This window comes from Leptosomus discolor, chromosome 2 (assembly GCF_034619465.1).
Source record: "Leptosomus discolor isolate bLepDis1 chromosome 2, bLepDis1.hap2, whole genome shotgun sequence".
Lineage (NCBI taxonomy): Eukaryota > Metazoa > Chordata > Aves > Leptosomiformes > Leptosomidae > Leptosomus > Leptosomus discolor.
In genome coordinates, this window is record NC_141392.1 from 56,251,864 (window position 1) to 56,266,987 (window position 15,124).

At 48.8% G+C, this 15,124-nt stretch overlaps 1 protein-coding gene across 1 annotated transcript; it reads left to right on the plus strand.

The window, feature by feature from the left end:
• Positions 1–10: 10 nt before the first annotated feature.
• On the plus strand, positions 11–9,167 carry LOC147416004 (uncharacterized). Its single transcript, XM_086460422.1, has 4 exons — positions 11–86; positions 1,463–4,653; positions 5,325–7,253; positions 9,054–9,167. The coding sequence occupies exons 1-4, from the start codon at positions 11–13 to the stop codon at positions 9,165–9,167; spliced, it is 5,310 nt and encodes a 1,769-aa protein (XP_086316548.1).
• Positions 9,168–15,124: the final 5,957 nt, after the last annotated feature.

A 15,124-nucleotide genomic window follows, 5' to 3' on the forward strand; every position in this document is an offset into this window, starting at 1 on the left:
GAAAGGGGCCATGCCTTCTCCCGGGAGGTTGCTGTTTGACACTGGTTATTATTTCTTGTGTTTTGTCATCTTAGCGTTCCAACAAGGTTGGTCGGAGAGAAGAGTGCCTTGCACCTCAGGGCCTTGCACTTTCACCTGTTGCACTAAATCAAGGCTCAAGGATAATGTTACATTGAAATCCGGGCAGTATCCAAGCCCAGGAGTCTTTTGGGGTCTCGAATGCGCCATGGATTTTTGTCTTCACGTGTTGTCCTGTTCATCATCACGCATGTTCACCGCACAGTTATGCCTACAATTCTCGTTATAGGCAAGGGCAGTTTTACCTGCTCGCTTTTTGTGTTTCAATGGCAGAACTTAAAGGCTCGGTGTCCTTGTTCCTCTGTGCTTTTTCCCTCCCAAGCCACTTACTTGGGGCACGGGGAGCTGGCAATTTTGTGCTCTAAGCTGGACATGTGCTGGCTTCTTAAGTGCTGCATTTCAGGGGCTTTAATGTATAGGTCAGTCTGTGAACTTAGGCAGCTCACGGCCAGAGGGAGCAATCCTACTGAAATTGTCCCAGCAAGACGGAGAGGGTGGTTGCTGGTGTCCTGAAGGGAAAACTCAAGCGGTGCTCAAGAAAGAGATAACGCAGACACAGACCTGTGAGCGATGGAGGGCAGCATTTCACCTGCTTGCCTAGTAACAAGGTGTTTCGTTTTAAGCCATGTGGAATTGCTGCAGATGAGGATTCTGTCTGGCCATAGTGGTGATGTGATGGATGGGAGAATCCCGAGATTCATGATCTTTAAAACAAGTACGCTGTAATGTCAGTGCTTTGGGAGTTACCGGTTTTCAGAAGCGCGGGAAATTTCCCGTGGGCATTTTCACATCTTCCTGTTCTCTTGGGACAGAGCTGTAACGTCAGCTTTTCTTTCTCAGTCATCCTTTTGGGTCAGCACAGGATTTTGGGGTTTGGGTTTATTTGGTGGTTTGTTCCCCCCCGCTCCACCCCCTCAGAGGCCCCTCTCTGCATGGAAAGGATACTGAGCTTTGCTTCAGGAAGAATTGGAGATATTGTTCTGTATATTCTTTGAGTAAAAATGGGATAGAAATAATATTTGTTTTCTCATATAAGTTTCCCTTAAAGGAAGAGAAAACAAAAGACCAAAAAACCCCTGCAAAAGAAGGAAGGAGAATGAGAGAGTATAAGCTTGAAAGGTGCCTTTGCAAATAAACTTTAGAAAGACCCGTACAACGATATGAGGAAGGAAAGGAATTATAGTAATCTTAGACCAAGAACTAGTCCTTCCAAAAAATTCATATTAGCACCTACAAGAGGCACACAGATAACAGAAAAAGTTATGTTCAGGAAAGTTTGATAAAAACGAAAAAAAAAACCACTTGCATCTATTTATATAAAGGTATAACACAACATTACATTGAGACAGAAAGTAACTGGGGGTTTTTGTCGTTATTTACACAGCTGGACAAAGAGACCATTCCAGTGTACCTTTGAAGGAAGACACCGGAACTATGGAGACAAGTTCCTCTGACTCGAGCACCAAGGACACTGCAGGTGCTGAGAAAGAGGATGCTCGTGCAGCTACAGAGTCGCCGTCTTTGGAAGAAGACGCAGAAGACCACGTGTCTGAGCCACCGTCTCATGATCTGGGGTTTAAAAAGTTTTTTAAATTTGTTGGGTTCAGATTCACAGTGAAGAAGGAAAAGACGGGGAAGTCGGAACCCGTTCAGCTGCTTACTGTAAAAAAGGAAACACAAGTCCCTGAAGGAGCTGCCGATCAAAAGGAAGGCAGCTCAGAAGAAACGGCGATGCCTGAGGATGGACTCTCTGCAGCAGACCCCACCAAAGACCCAGTGAACAATGAAAAAACAGAAGACGAACCTCCTAAAAGACCCGAAGCACATGAGATTTGTTCTCAGTCAGCTGCCTTAGCCACTGACACTGCATCGCCGTTAAGGAAATTTTTCACTCAGGGATGGACAGGATTTAGAAAAAAGAAGAGCTTTAGGAAGCCTAAAGAAGAGGAACTGCAGTCTCCTACGAAAGAAGAGGAGCAAGAAAAGGAGGGGGCAACATTTGCCACTGAAACTGGTGAAAGGGAGGAACAATCCGAGTTGGAGAAGCAAGAGGGGGAGAGGAACGTGACAACAGTAACTATTGAAGCGTATGAGAAGGAGCAAAGTGAAGGTGAAAAGCAGGAGTCAAAAAAGGCTGTGGCAGCCATGGGCGTTGAAGCAAGTGAGAAGGAAGAGCTAATCAAGCATGATGAGCAGGGAGAAGAAGAGGATGTGGCAGCAGCAGTTGTTAAAGGAAGTGCGAAGGAGAAAAAAGCTGAAGAAGGCGATCGAGAAAGGGAACTGGTGGACGTCTCAGAAGATCTTGGCAAAAAGGAAGAAAAATCTGAAGGAGAGAAAGCAAGTGAGGTGACAGAGAAACCTCTATCCCCAAGGTCAGTGGCGCTTGTTGTTGGAGTCAAAACACTCTCTGGAAAGAAGCATAAAGGCAAAAGAGAAGAATCTAAGTTAGGGGGACCGGGTGACCCAATTCAGCACTTACCAGGTTCCCCAGACAGCCCAGAGGAACAAAAGGGGGAGAGTTCTGCTTCTTCTCCTGAGGAGACGATTGAAATTCCTTCTTTGGAACAGCCTGTGGATGGCGTGCAGGTCAGTGAAAATGAAGATGCTGCATTTTCAGATGTGGAGCGAAAAAGAGACAGTGTTAAGCCCTGGGCATTGTTTAAAAAGATGGTGACTCCCAAGAAACGTGCCAGAAGAGCTTCTGAAAGTGCTAAGACAAAGAGCGTTGCAGTGTCTGCAACGGAAAACGCTGTGGTTGATGAAAATCGGGGAGAAATGAAAGAAAATGGGATGGAGCAGAAACCAGAGAAAGCCACAGCCGTGCCCAAAGGAAAGGTTGACAGCTCTGTGCCCTGGCGAGCTTTTCTCTGCGTAGGTTCTTCAAAGAAAAGAGCCAGGAAAGCAGCAGCAGCAGCAGCATCTGATGAAGACATTGGCCGTGAGCTTGGTCAGGAAAGCCCCAATGCAGAAGAGCCTGGACAGAGCAAAGAAACGGCCACAGATGCAATTCTTAGCAGTTCTCCAGAGAGCAATGAAGGACAAGGGAATTCTTCCCCAGAACAAGCTGGAAGCCCATCCAAAGGTGAAAGTCTTTCAATGTGGAAATCATTTAAAAGGTTAGTTACTCCAAGAAGGAGGTCCCAAACCAGAATGGAAGAGAGAAATGGCGACTCTGGTGTGGGCTCTAGCCTGGAGCATTCCTCCTCAGATGATGAGCCTGGAGAAGGTGACTTGTGCATTCCATTTTGGAAACGTCTGCCTGGGCGTAGGAAGAAGAAGTCAGATGGAAAGCCAGAACCAACTGCTCCTAAAGAAGCAAGAGAAGGCCTGGCAGAAACGACTGAAGAAGATTCAGATATTCCAGCTGTTGTTCCTTTCTCTGAATACGAAGCAGCAGAGCAGGAGAAGATGGAAGCCCCACAAGCAGAAGCTGCTGAGGCGATGAGAGAACGAGCCTCAGAGCAACAGGGAGCAGAAAAATTAGAGGAGATCCAAGGAACGGAACAAGGCCAGGAAGGGCTGGTCCATGCAGTTCCTGTGACTGTTGTGGAAGGGGAAAGGGCAGTTACCAGTATTGAAGAAATGTCACCATCTTGGATATCTGCTGCTCTGACAGAGTGCATTGAGCAGGCAGAAGAAGAGGCAGAGAAGGAAACTGAGAAAACACTGGAATCCGATGATACTGTGGAAGAAGCAGAGTCAGCTGCAAAGGCAATGCCAGAGGCGAGAAAGGAGGTCAGCGATGACAGCACAGCCAGTGAGCTAGAGCTGACCTCAGAGGCAGTGACAGCTCTGGAGGAGACAGCAGAAGCTTCCTGCGCTGAAGAACCAGTGGAGGTGTCCCTTGCTGAGGAGACGACTGAGATGGTTTCTGCTGTTTCCCAGCTGTTAGAAACCCCAGATACTACAGAGGAAGTGACACCTGTCCAAGAAGTAGAGGCCACTGAACAAAATTTGAAAGAATTAGACAAACAGACGCAAAAGGTTCTTCACGAAGTTGCTGAGAGAGTAAAGTCAGCAGAGGTAGAAGAGCTGGTTAGTGAAAGGACCATGAGTGCAACTCTATTTGCAAGAGTACAAGGAATTGAGTCAGAAGTGAAAGATGATGCTAAAGATGGGAGTGTTGTAGGCCAGGAAAGTGTTTTGCTGGAACAGTGCTTGGAAAAAGGAGCACACCAAGAGGATGGCCTCCAGCCCCAGGGAGGTGCAGGGAGCATTCAGAGCGAAATCGGAGCTGAAGAGAGTGTTCTCCAGGAAGGTTCAGGGAGAAGTGACCTGCCTGCTGCAATGAAAGGAAGCACAGAAGGATGTGAAAACGTAGAGGTATTGAGAGATGAAAGGCAGTGGCCGGCACGTGAAGAAGCAGCTGTAGAAGACCATGAAGAAAGCTGTGAAGGGCAGAGGACAGCAGAGGAACCTTCCTCACAGGCCAGAGACTTTCACAGCACCCAAGCAGTTACACCCAAGGAAGAGCCGTCTGCAAAACAGGAGCCTGCGGAAGAAGAGAAGCTGCCCGCAACAGAGCTGACAGCAGATGAGACGAGGGAGGAGTGTGTTCCAGAAGCAGAGACTGCAGTAAGTATTACACATAAGACAAAGGCTGATTTGCTAAAGGAAGAATCAGCAAGCGTTAGCTATTATGCCAAATTTAGAAGCAGCTTGTGGCAGTATTGCTGTCAAGGGTGTTCCTTGTGCAGCCTGACGTGACCAAAGTTTGTGTCCAGTGAGACACACACACACACATGGATGTCCAGAAGCAGCAGCCACCGAGGCTTGCATGCAGAGCGAGGTGGATGGGATCCCTAGAGTGATGGAGTGGGAGATGGTGTGCGTGGATCCAAAGATGCCGGAACAGCTGCCAGTAGGGCTCCCGCACAGCGCAAGGTGACTGTAGGTGCTCTGTGAACACCTGAGGTGCCGATGGGATCCATATGGTAGCAGACATAGCGGATGGTCCCTTCAGTTGTCGGCAGAGCTACGGTTGTAGCTGAGGTACCTCTGCAAAGGGAGGAAATGAAGTGGCCCCGCTGTCTCCAGCTTTAAATGCGCAGGCGGGTTGGATGGGGCTTTGAGCAACCTGTTCTAATGGAAGATGTCCCTGCCCACAGCAGGGGTTTGGAACTAGGTGATCTTTAAGGTCCCTTCCAACCCAAATCATTCCGTCTTTCTAAGATTTTTCACCCAGGACATTCCTGGTCACTCCGTGCTCGTACCCTTTTTGACAGGTCTGTTGCAATTCTCTGCAGGTGCAGGACAAGAGAGGGGATGAAACCACTTCCTTGGGGCTTACAGCTGAAGAGCCTGTGCAGCTTGAAGGAGAAGGCAAAACCCTCCCTGTGGGACCAGAGGGCACAGAAGCAGTTGTCACTGGGGTCCCCGTTCAATCTGAAAGACAAGGTGAAATTCCTGACTTTGACGAACAAGCTTGCACTAAAGGAGTTCCTAGCAGCACACCTGCCCAGAGAGAGGAAGAGGAAGACGATGCTGTGCTCGTTGGAGTGAAGAGCACAGAAGCCCCTGTTACTGAGGTTCCACTGCAGAATGAGGAAGAAGCTTCTGCCCTTCCATCAGAAAGAGTTGGCTCAGAAGCAGCTGCAGATGCCGAGCAGAGTGTGAGGGATGGGGCTGGCAGGCACATTCCAGCAAAAGATTCTGTGTCCATCCTAGAGGCACAATGCAGAGCAAAACCAACGGAAACTGCTTCCCAGAGGGATGAAAGCGAAGGTGGCAAAACGGAAGGTGGTCTGCTCGAAGCTGGAACACACTTGGAGAGTGATCCCGCCGTCACTGAGCCTCCCGCAGAGACTGGAGTGGAGACTGTATCTAGTTTAGCATCAGCATGCTCGGATATCACTGGAAATGGAAGCACTGTCCTCACTGACATTAGTGGTACGACATGTGATGCAGGAAACAACTTCTTTGAACAAGAGACTGTGGAAAAAGAACAAGAACTTGTAGAATCTTCAAATTGTCAAGGCTTTCAGAAAGACGAGAACAAAAATGAGCAATCGACGGACAGAGCCAAAGAAGCGTTTGAATCTGGAAAACGGGAAGCTATGAGAGGTGAAGAACGTTCAACTGCTGTCCAGCAAGAGGTTTTAGCTGTGCAAGAGGAAGGCTCTGACTCAGCCTTCCAACAAGCGGAAAGCTTGGAGGCTCTGCAAGTGCCTGTGCCTGTAGCGGCTGCAGGCATTGAAGAGCATGTCATGGCAGAAACTGTAATGCCTGCAGACACGCCAGTCGAAACTGTAGAGCCCTTGGCAACCCCACCAGGGCAAATGGCTTCTGGTGAGGTCCTGGTTACTACTGTTGCCTGTTCAGGCTGTGGGACTGCAGAGCTTGGCAGTGCAGAAGCACCTGAGCCTCAAGTAACTCCTGCTTCTGTGAATGGAATATCGGAGGGGCAAGAGAGGCCCCAGAGCACAGGGCAACCCGAAGAAAATGGTATTCCTCCAAGTGACAGTCTGTCTCTCACCTACACAGAATTTGAGAAGGATGTTGTTCAGTCTTTGACAATAGAGTCCCAGAGTACAAAAATTGTATTGAGCGCCATCCAGACGGCTGTTCACAAACTTGCAGAAACAGAAGAGTCAGCTGCCTTGGAGTCAGAGCAGCGCCTTGAGTCCATAGAGAAAAGCCCGTCAGATACAAATATAGCTGAACTTCTGGGAAGTGCGCAGGTGGATCTTCAGCTTCCAGTGAAAGAGGAAGAGGTACGGAGTAAAGAACAAGAGCTCCAGCAATCAGGAACAGTGAAAACTTCTACCTTAGCAGAGTCTGCAGAAATTCATGCCGCTGTAGAAAAAACCAAAGACGTGCTGTTGACCTCAGAGATACTGAAAGATGGACCAAGTCAGAATTCTTTAACAATTGTGACTAGCCCTGAAGATGTTTCGAGGGCGAGTGCGAGGCTTCAGAAATCAACACTAGAACTGAGTACTTCAGAAGATTCAACCAAAGACCCCCTAGACATCTACCCACCAAAATTAAGGGGAAAAGAGGTTGGGCCGATGATGGAAATCCCAGACCAACATACAGGTCAGCAAACACGCAGGGAAAGTGAGGAAGAACGCGACCCACCCATGGAAGATGGGAAAACACAGACATGGGAGGATGATAGTTGCCAAGAAGGGAGTCCACAAAGTCGGAACTCAGTGGCTCCTGAGGCCTTGAATGTGAGTAGCATTTTCACTCAGCAATGTCTTTCTTTTTCCAAAACAGTTTTGGAGTCTCTCAAACTGTTGTGTCTGTAATTTTTTCTTATTCTGAGGAAAGGCAGCTGCTCCCCAGGTTAACCAACAGGCCACAGATATTTTTTGATGTTGTGGGATTGGGTTTTTTTTTGTCTTCTTGTTTTACTGCCTCTCTCTCTGGCTACTGAACACCTTGTTTCTTTTCTGTACAGCTACCCTCACTTTAATGGCTTTGACTTGGCTTGTAGTTTAGTGTGATACTTCTGGGAGGCAGAAAACGTAGTTTCTAGTTTTCCTAGATACGCGCTCATCCGATACCTGTTTAATGTATTTGATTTAATCCACAAAAAACGCTTCCTCTCTAAGGAAGCTCTTTTTAATATCCTAAAGGATGTGAGTGTTGCCTTCCATGGTAAAAGTGGAGTGCCTCATGTACCAAAGCTCTTTGCATTTCATGGAAATCTGACTCAGGAAGGTACAGTCTCTCCTTAAGATATTTACTGTATTGCTTGACTAAGGCACGAGGCCTTTCTGTCTGTCCTTGAGAACTGCTTGGGAAAAGAAGATATTCTTGAGAGAGTAAGTTGTCATTAATAAAGCTTTTTTATTTACTGTGGTCTTTTCTTTCAGATGTGCTAAGCATCCATGGGGCATTTGAGAGATGCCAGTCCTAGAGAACAGCTGACAATCCTGCAAGAGAACCAGGAGCTTTATTCACTACCCTTTGTTCTTGGATGTTAACATCTGCTCTTCTGAAGACCTCACCTTTTTTGTCATTTTTATTAAAAAAACAATGCCTTTAATGTTGGCTATATCCACCCATGTGTTCCATTCAAAGGTCATTTGCCTCCGCCCAAAATAGACCATTTAGACTGGAGATGCCCGACGGAGTGAATGGACAGACCACTGAAATTTTGTGCCACGGTTATTACCGTCCCGTCACTGAATGCGTGTCCTGTCTGTCCCATCTCCTTGAATGCCTTCACTCATCGCTGAATCTCCCTCCCTTCTTTCTGCAGTCTCCCTTACCCCCCTCCCATCTTCCGTAGCTGCCTTGATTTGACCTACGAGTGGCTGTAGATGCCGCTCGTCTTGTGTGTCAGGGGGAAGAGGAGGGCTGACTGACGAGAACGCACGAGACTTCTGGCCAAGTAGCAGACGTGCCGTTAGCAAACTGCAGGAACTGGATCACGCACAAATCCTTGAGCAAGATGCTCAAGATTGCTGCATTTCGGTCCCATTCAGGTATCTCTATCCATCCTTCCGTTGGTTTTGTGCGGGCCTGATTTAGTCAGAAATTCCTTCCAGAGTGTAGCTTGAAAGGAGATTGAGAATACCCTTCTTTTGTTGTTCCAGACTTCAGGTCTCAGGACTGGACTGTTATGTGTTGAATATTTATATGTATGTCTTAAACCCAGTTCTGATTTTAATATAAAGCTATGATACTTCTGTACTATTTAGGCGTACCCTGAAATGAGTTTGTAGAGTAGCCTGGAGAGGAAATGGATAGCATTGGAGCGGAAGTTGATAATGTGTAGTTTCCTATTTATTGTTCCAGGATTTTCCCCTTGTAAAAGCTCTCAAAAACTTGGCTGTCTTGCTTTGAATATTTATGTGTATATCCTAACCCCCACTCTGATTTTAATGTGGAACTATGATAATGCTAAGGACAAAAGGAGAGCCCTGACCTGTGTCAGGTCTGCCAGTCACTTCCACTCGCAGGCCTGCCCGGTTCCTGAGAACCCTCCACACTGACGCTTCCCCGTTGTCTTGCTCCTGTAGGAACGCCAGTGGTACCGCAACCCTCAGCTCGCCCCGCTCTCATTCCAGAGTCTGCTCCTTTCTGGTCCCTGCCCCACCCGACCCCCAGCCTTTCCCCACACCTACGCCATCTAACACCCTTCCCGCGCACAAGCTTCCTCCTTTCCCAGCCCCTGCCTGAGCCTCTTTCCACCCCAGCATTTCTTTCCTGGCATCCTCCCCGCTCCTATCAATTGCCTCTCTTCACTGAAGGGGGAGTAGGAAGGAGGGTGAGGGCTTGGTGGTGAATTCTACCTTGGATTGCAATAAGCTGATGAGACCTTAGGGGTGCTGAGCTCCTCAAAACCTTCACGTAAGGTGGGTTGGACTGACAACAGCTGTAGACCAGAATGAGCAGGGGGATGGAGAGATGGAAAGAAGTCCCAAGAGCGAGAGCCCTGGGATGTCTGTCCCCAACAGGAGTTGGTCCTCTCTCTTCTCGTTTACATTAAAATCAAACACGGGGTACCAGTCCGTACTTTCAGCTCTGATTTCTGAAGTGAAGGTTCCAGATGGCACTTTGTGAAACCGATGCCCATCGAGTTGAAGAACAGCTTGCTATCCTACCTGTATAGTAATTTATTTTGAAACCAACTCCTAGCGTACAAATGCTCTTGTTATGGCAGGTGCTTGCCTCTCCTGGAGGCTGCACCTCCAGCAAGCAGTGTGACTGATTGCACTGGTGTGATCGCACCACCTGGTGCTGCCTTGCGTGGAAGCATCCAAAGATTTTTCCTTACCTCAGAGCGAATTCTACAAATATTTAAAGCCGAGCAGCGTGGTGTCAAACAATCCAGTCTATCTCTGTCCACCGTCAGCCGCAGCCTTCCCCCCGAGCTTTGGGCAATTCCAACAACCTCGGTTGGTTTCCACAGGTTTAAGTTGGCTTGCAAGTTAATAGTGCTCTTAGTAACACCTCACAAGTGCAAACTTGGCCGAATTTGTACAAATGTACATTAAGCCATATTGCAGTAACTGCAGCAGGTAAAACGAAATAACAACAGCATGACCTGTGTAATCCTGATTCTTATGTTAGTAGCTCCGAAGCTGTTAATAATACGTAAAGTTAATTCTTGTCTGAACCTCATTTAAATAAAGCTAGCTTGACCACAATGTAAATTGTCTGTTGGTAGTAAGTGGACAGGCGAGTGCTTTAGCTTGCCTGTTTTCTCCATTAATCCAGGGCCTAGGTAAGCGATGCAACGAACTCAACTATAAAACAAATACAAAAGCTTCTTGTCACTGACAGCTAAGAAACCCGAAACCACGCTAGTAACTGACAGTGCACCCGAAACCACGCTAGTGGTGCAAGGAGCATGCCTCCGCCTGAAGATACCACTTTGTTCCAGCATATTGCTTTGGCCTCTGAAACTCTCACTTGAGACTGTGACTCTGGCTTGCGCTTCAAAGCTTGAAGCTTTCTCTAATCCAATGTACTGGGTTACCAAATCTGATCTTGTGTTTTTAAGGTAGATTTTAATTGATTAAATAAAATGCGACTACACATTTGTTCTAACGTGTACGGGGTGTTATTTTCTGACGGTTGTTTTATCTTCAGAAGTTAGATTTGCTCCTGACAATTCCTTGGTGGTTGACTGACATTCAGCTTTTGATGTGAATTAAAGGAACAAATTACAGAATTAAACTGCAATTAGGATGGACATTTCTAGGAAATATGCATATTTCAGAAGAAGTAATAAAAATAAGGTGCTTCAGAAGACTGGGAAGAAAAAAACTCTCCATTAAATTCAAGCTAGATAACAGTATGGAGTGAGCCAGAATGAAAAATGAGTGAATCGTATGCCTTGCCAGTGTAACTGAAGTATAAAAACCCCCAAGAAGGCAACAACATCCATGTCCACAAAAAATCTGGCAGAGAGTAGTAGATTGAGGACCTTAGGTGCATCCCTGGTTATCTTCTAGGATCCCCCACTTCTGCTTAGCTGGGGTTTATTCCTCATGGCTCCAAAAATCCGGAGCTGCTTGTGGTTTATGTTCACAGAGCGAGGACTTCAGACATTACTTTTTTCCAGCCATCTTGTGTTCTCTGGCTAAGCGTGTTTAGCAGCATTTGTATCTCAAAAGACTTGCGTAGGCGCACACGTGAACTCATTTTGTAGAGCTACACGTTTGCCTTCCTATCCCAGGTAAGTTGCTACATCCGGTATCTGCAAATACTTCCCTGCACTGGTCACAGCAAATGCAGGGATGTCGAAGCACTGCACGATGCCTTTCCCTCTTCTTGCTTTCAGAGCGTGTCAGAGTGAAATGAGTTGAAAAAAAGGGAGTGCTTTTATGGAACATTAACTTGTGACCAGTTTGTGGCAACATGAGAAAGTCAAACGGCTCGCCCAGAGCAGCCAGGGGAAGCAGGACGGCAAGCAAAGAGTGAGAGCTTCCTGGGGGCTGCAGATCCCGCTCTGCACAGACGAGTGGGAAACAGAAGAGGAAAGGTGGGAACTTGTTTCTTCTCTCCCTTGTGTCCTGTCGCCAGAAATACACTGCACTGGCGATGGAGCTTACCTTGTAGGTACTGGGCTTTCATTCTCTCTGTCCTCAAGCCAGCTGCATTTTAACCCAATATGCTGTTCCGTGCTGTGACCACGGGCTGCTCCTCCAGGCCGAAAAGTTCTGAACCACTCACTGCAAACCCCCATCGTTAAAAAAACACACCCAGCTCCCCAAAACCCCACACAAAACCAAACCAAACCAAACCAAACCAAACCCAACAACAACCCCAAATGAAGTGAGTTCCCTCTGTACATCGTGGAGAGAAAACTAGCTGCATAACAAAGAGAGGCCACTGATAAATACTTGCCTGCAGCAGGTAAAGGCTTTATAGGCTCAATGCATCTCTATGATGTAGTCCTTTTTAATGAAAATGTTCATAGATCCATAGGAACACTTGAAGCCAGAGTATCTTCACTTCAGACATAAGTTCGTCTCTTCAAAGGAAGACTTAGCAATGAACCAAAGATGCTGTGAAGCCAGTGCTTTCCCTTTCTGCAAGAGGAAAGGGGGGTAAGAGTTTATAAATCTGGCTAAAAGCAAGAAATAGGAAAGTCTCTGGACAACTGATTATCATCTGGGAAGTGTGAAGTTGACTGTAGCTTTGTTTTCCCCCTCATTACCTGCTTTCTTGAGTAACAGAGAGGGAGACACCAAAACCATCTAACCGGCTCCTGTTCTAGACACAGGACACAGGCCAAAGTTTAGAAGGCTGTGTTTGCAGTTTAAATGAGCTGGACCAAAATATTAGTGATTCTTCAGGGCAGAAGAGCTTAAAACAGACTGGTGACTGAGCAGTGCTGTGGTCATCCTGTCGAAATATTCGAACGAAAAATCTACACCTCTTTTTGATTCTGTCGTGAACTCAAAATGTAACCAAACCATGGGAACAGAGTTTCCCTACAGGGAGAAGATGCTCTGGTTTTTAGGCAGAGAAGATTAAATAGGGGGAGTAGTAGTGCTGATGCTTGGAGAACTGACGTCGCTCAGCTCTTCCTTGGAAGGCGGCGCTCCAGGCTGGAGGAGCAGCTGGACAGCTGTGTGCTCTCTCTGTGTGTGCGCGCATATGTTCATGTCCCATTGGCAGGACATGCTCAGGCTCCCTCTGCTCCCTGGGCCTGGGGAAAAGGGCCTGGGGACAGGGACCTGCAGGTGCCGCACTGAAGCCCAAGCACTCAGCTGCCCTTGGCCATGCCCTTGCCTGGCGTACCCGCGACACAGGGAAGTGCCGGGGTTTCTGCCCCGCTGAAGTTTCTCTGCCACCTGCGCGCCAGCTCACGGCTCTCTCCTGGCAGCAGCGCATGGAGGACACAAAAGACCCCCTCGAGGCTCGTTTCCCCTTCCCGTCCTGTTCTCCTCACTCAGGGCCAGGCGGACCTGTCATGCCTGGGCATCCGAGGGGCTGCCCACTGAGGACCCTCTTCTTCTTTGTTGCTCTCCAACACCACCTTCTGCCTCCAACGTCTCTTCCTGCACGAACTGGATGCTCAGAGCCAGAGCAAGGCTGCCCTTTCTCCACAGTGGCAGAAGCTTCAAGAGCAGTGATGCATTCTGGAGTTTAGGAAGCTGTCTGGCTCTCTCTCACCCTTCGGAACACCTATTCCCTTCTACATTCCTATCCCTCTCTCTCTCTGTCTACCTGTCTATCTATAACTACCCGACAGTGCCCACAGTGGGAAAGACAGCTACTCATCCAAGGCCCTCCCACAGCACAGAGTGTCCTCGCTCAGATGCTGAGGACAAGGGCAGGCCAGTGGCAGTGAAAGTGTCATCTCCTGCCTTCTGAACGGTCGAGTGACACCAAGGCCCCAACCTGGTCCTGGCCAGCCCTGCGTGGCAGGTGCGACAGCGTAAGGAGATTTTTTTCTCATCAGGGAAGACGCAGAAAGGTCCCCCCTTGTGTCCCTGCCGCTGCAAGCGTCGCGACTTTGTGCTTTGGAGTGCTCTGCAGCCCAGCGTGCCCAGGGCTCTGCTCCCTGGGGCAAGCCTGCTGCAAGGCAGGGGCTGCGCGAGTCCTTTCTGCCCCCTTTGGCCGTCCTGGGCAGCCCCTGGGGAGAGGAATGCTGTGACAGAAACGCTCTTTGCGGGGTGCAGCGCCTGCCCCTGTGAAGGGCTGCCGCCCGGCCAGCCAGGACACCTGGGTGGCTGCACTGGTGGAACTGCACCATCTAGTGCTGTCTTCTGCAAGCTCACTGCTTGCCCTGCAGCCAAAAGGAGGCTCAACTGCTTTCTCACCAGTCCGCAGGGAGAGGTGGAAAGGTGTAGACCAGACTTCCGAGCTGGAGGGCAGCAATATGCCAGCTTATCCCAAAAAGCCTTGGGCAGCAAGTCTGGCAGCAGCCGGGCAGCTGAGGCTCTCCTGCTTCCTGGGGGGATAGAGGGGACACCCGCAGTGTGACGGAAAGGAAGCAGAGGGAGCACCGGAACCGTTAGCCTTAGCCGGGCTGAAGTGGTAATACCTTCCAAGAGGTCCTCCAGCGTATGTTAGCAGATACACCAGTCTCTCCCAGAAATGATCCAAACCAGAGGAGAACCGTGGCTAAAGTAAACGTAATGGAAAAGAGCTAGTCTGTCTCTATGCAAAAAGAAGAAAGCAAAACGGGGAAACAGAGGAGCACCCGCAGCCACCGCTGAGCACAAGTGGTTATGGAAAAGGTGTTTAGATAAAGAGCAATCCCGTTGTCAGTTAAATGCGCCGACAACACCTGCTGACTCTTTGGGATAGTCCCCTGGGATCCGTACCCAGGGATGGTGGTGACACAGTCCGACTTAAGCAAGTAATGACTAAGGCAGAGGATTTTAGTGGTTTCAGCTCTGGGATATCCACATCTATCAGCACTGACCCCAGACCATGAATACCACAGAATCACAGAATCATTAGGTTGGAAGGGACCTCTCAGATCACCTAGTCCAACCGTTGACTTAACACCACCATGCCCACTGAACCATGTCGCCAAGAGCCGTATCGACACCTTTTTTGAACACCTCCACCTCCACACACGGTGACTCCAGCACCTCCCTGGGCAGCCTCTTGCAATGTTTGGTATGCTGAAAACCGAGGTGGGGGCTTGATCCTGTGGCAGCCCAAGCGGATTCAAGTCCCGAGCTGATGGTGGCAGTTAATGACCCCATCGACAGAGGAGCCCAAATGCAGATGGTGGATAAGGGCACTTACCAAGGGCAGCCTCCACTTAGCAAACAAGTACTTTCAACTGTAGGCATCCACGGGCAAGTCTCTGCCCACCCCCTGGCCCGGGCTACATTAATTCTGTCTAACGGCCCAGCAGTCCCCCCGACCTTACCTTAGGTCCTCCCGACCTAAGGTGCCTTTTAGGTACGGATTTACTGACGCGTCAGTTGTGGCTGCACCCAGGGGGAAAACAGGAAACGAGGACGCCCCCCCCCCCCCCCCCCCCGTCTTTACCACACACTTTGCCTCATATTGATGCACCCCTGTTAGCCTGTTACAAAGAGATCCCGCCTTGGCGCACAGCAAGCTCCTCAGCTCTCCACATTGCAAGTTCCTGCCTGACGCCACCCATCCT

Excerpts from the sequence above, each read along its gene's own strand:
- LOC147416004 (XM_086460422.1), top strand. The coding sequence starts at position 11 with ATGCCTTCTCCCGGGAGGTTGCTGTTTGACACTGGTTATTATTTCTTG. Across the intron at positions 4,654-5,324 it reads TTCCAGAAGCAGAGACTGCA|GTGCAGGACAAGAGAGGGGA; the intron begins GTAAGTATTACA and ends AATTCTCTGCAG. Across the intron at positions 7,254-9,053 it reads TGGCTCCTGAGGCCTTGAAT|GAACGCCAGTGGTACCGCAA; the intron begins GTGAGTAGCATT and ends TTGCTCCTGTAG.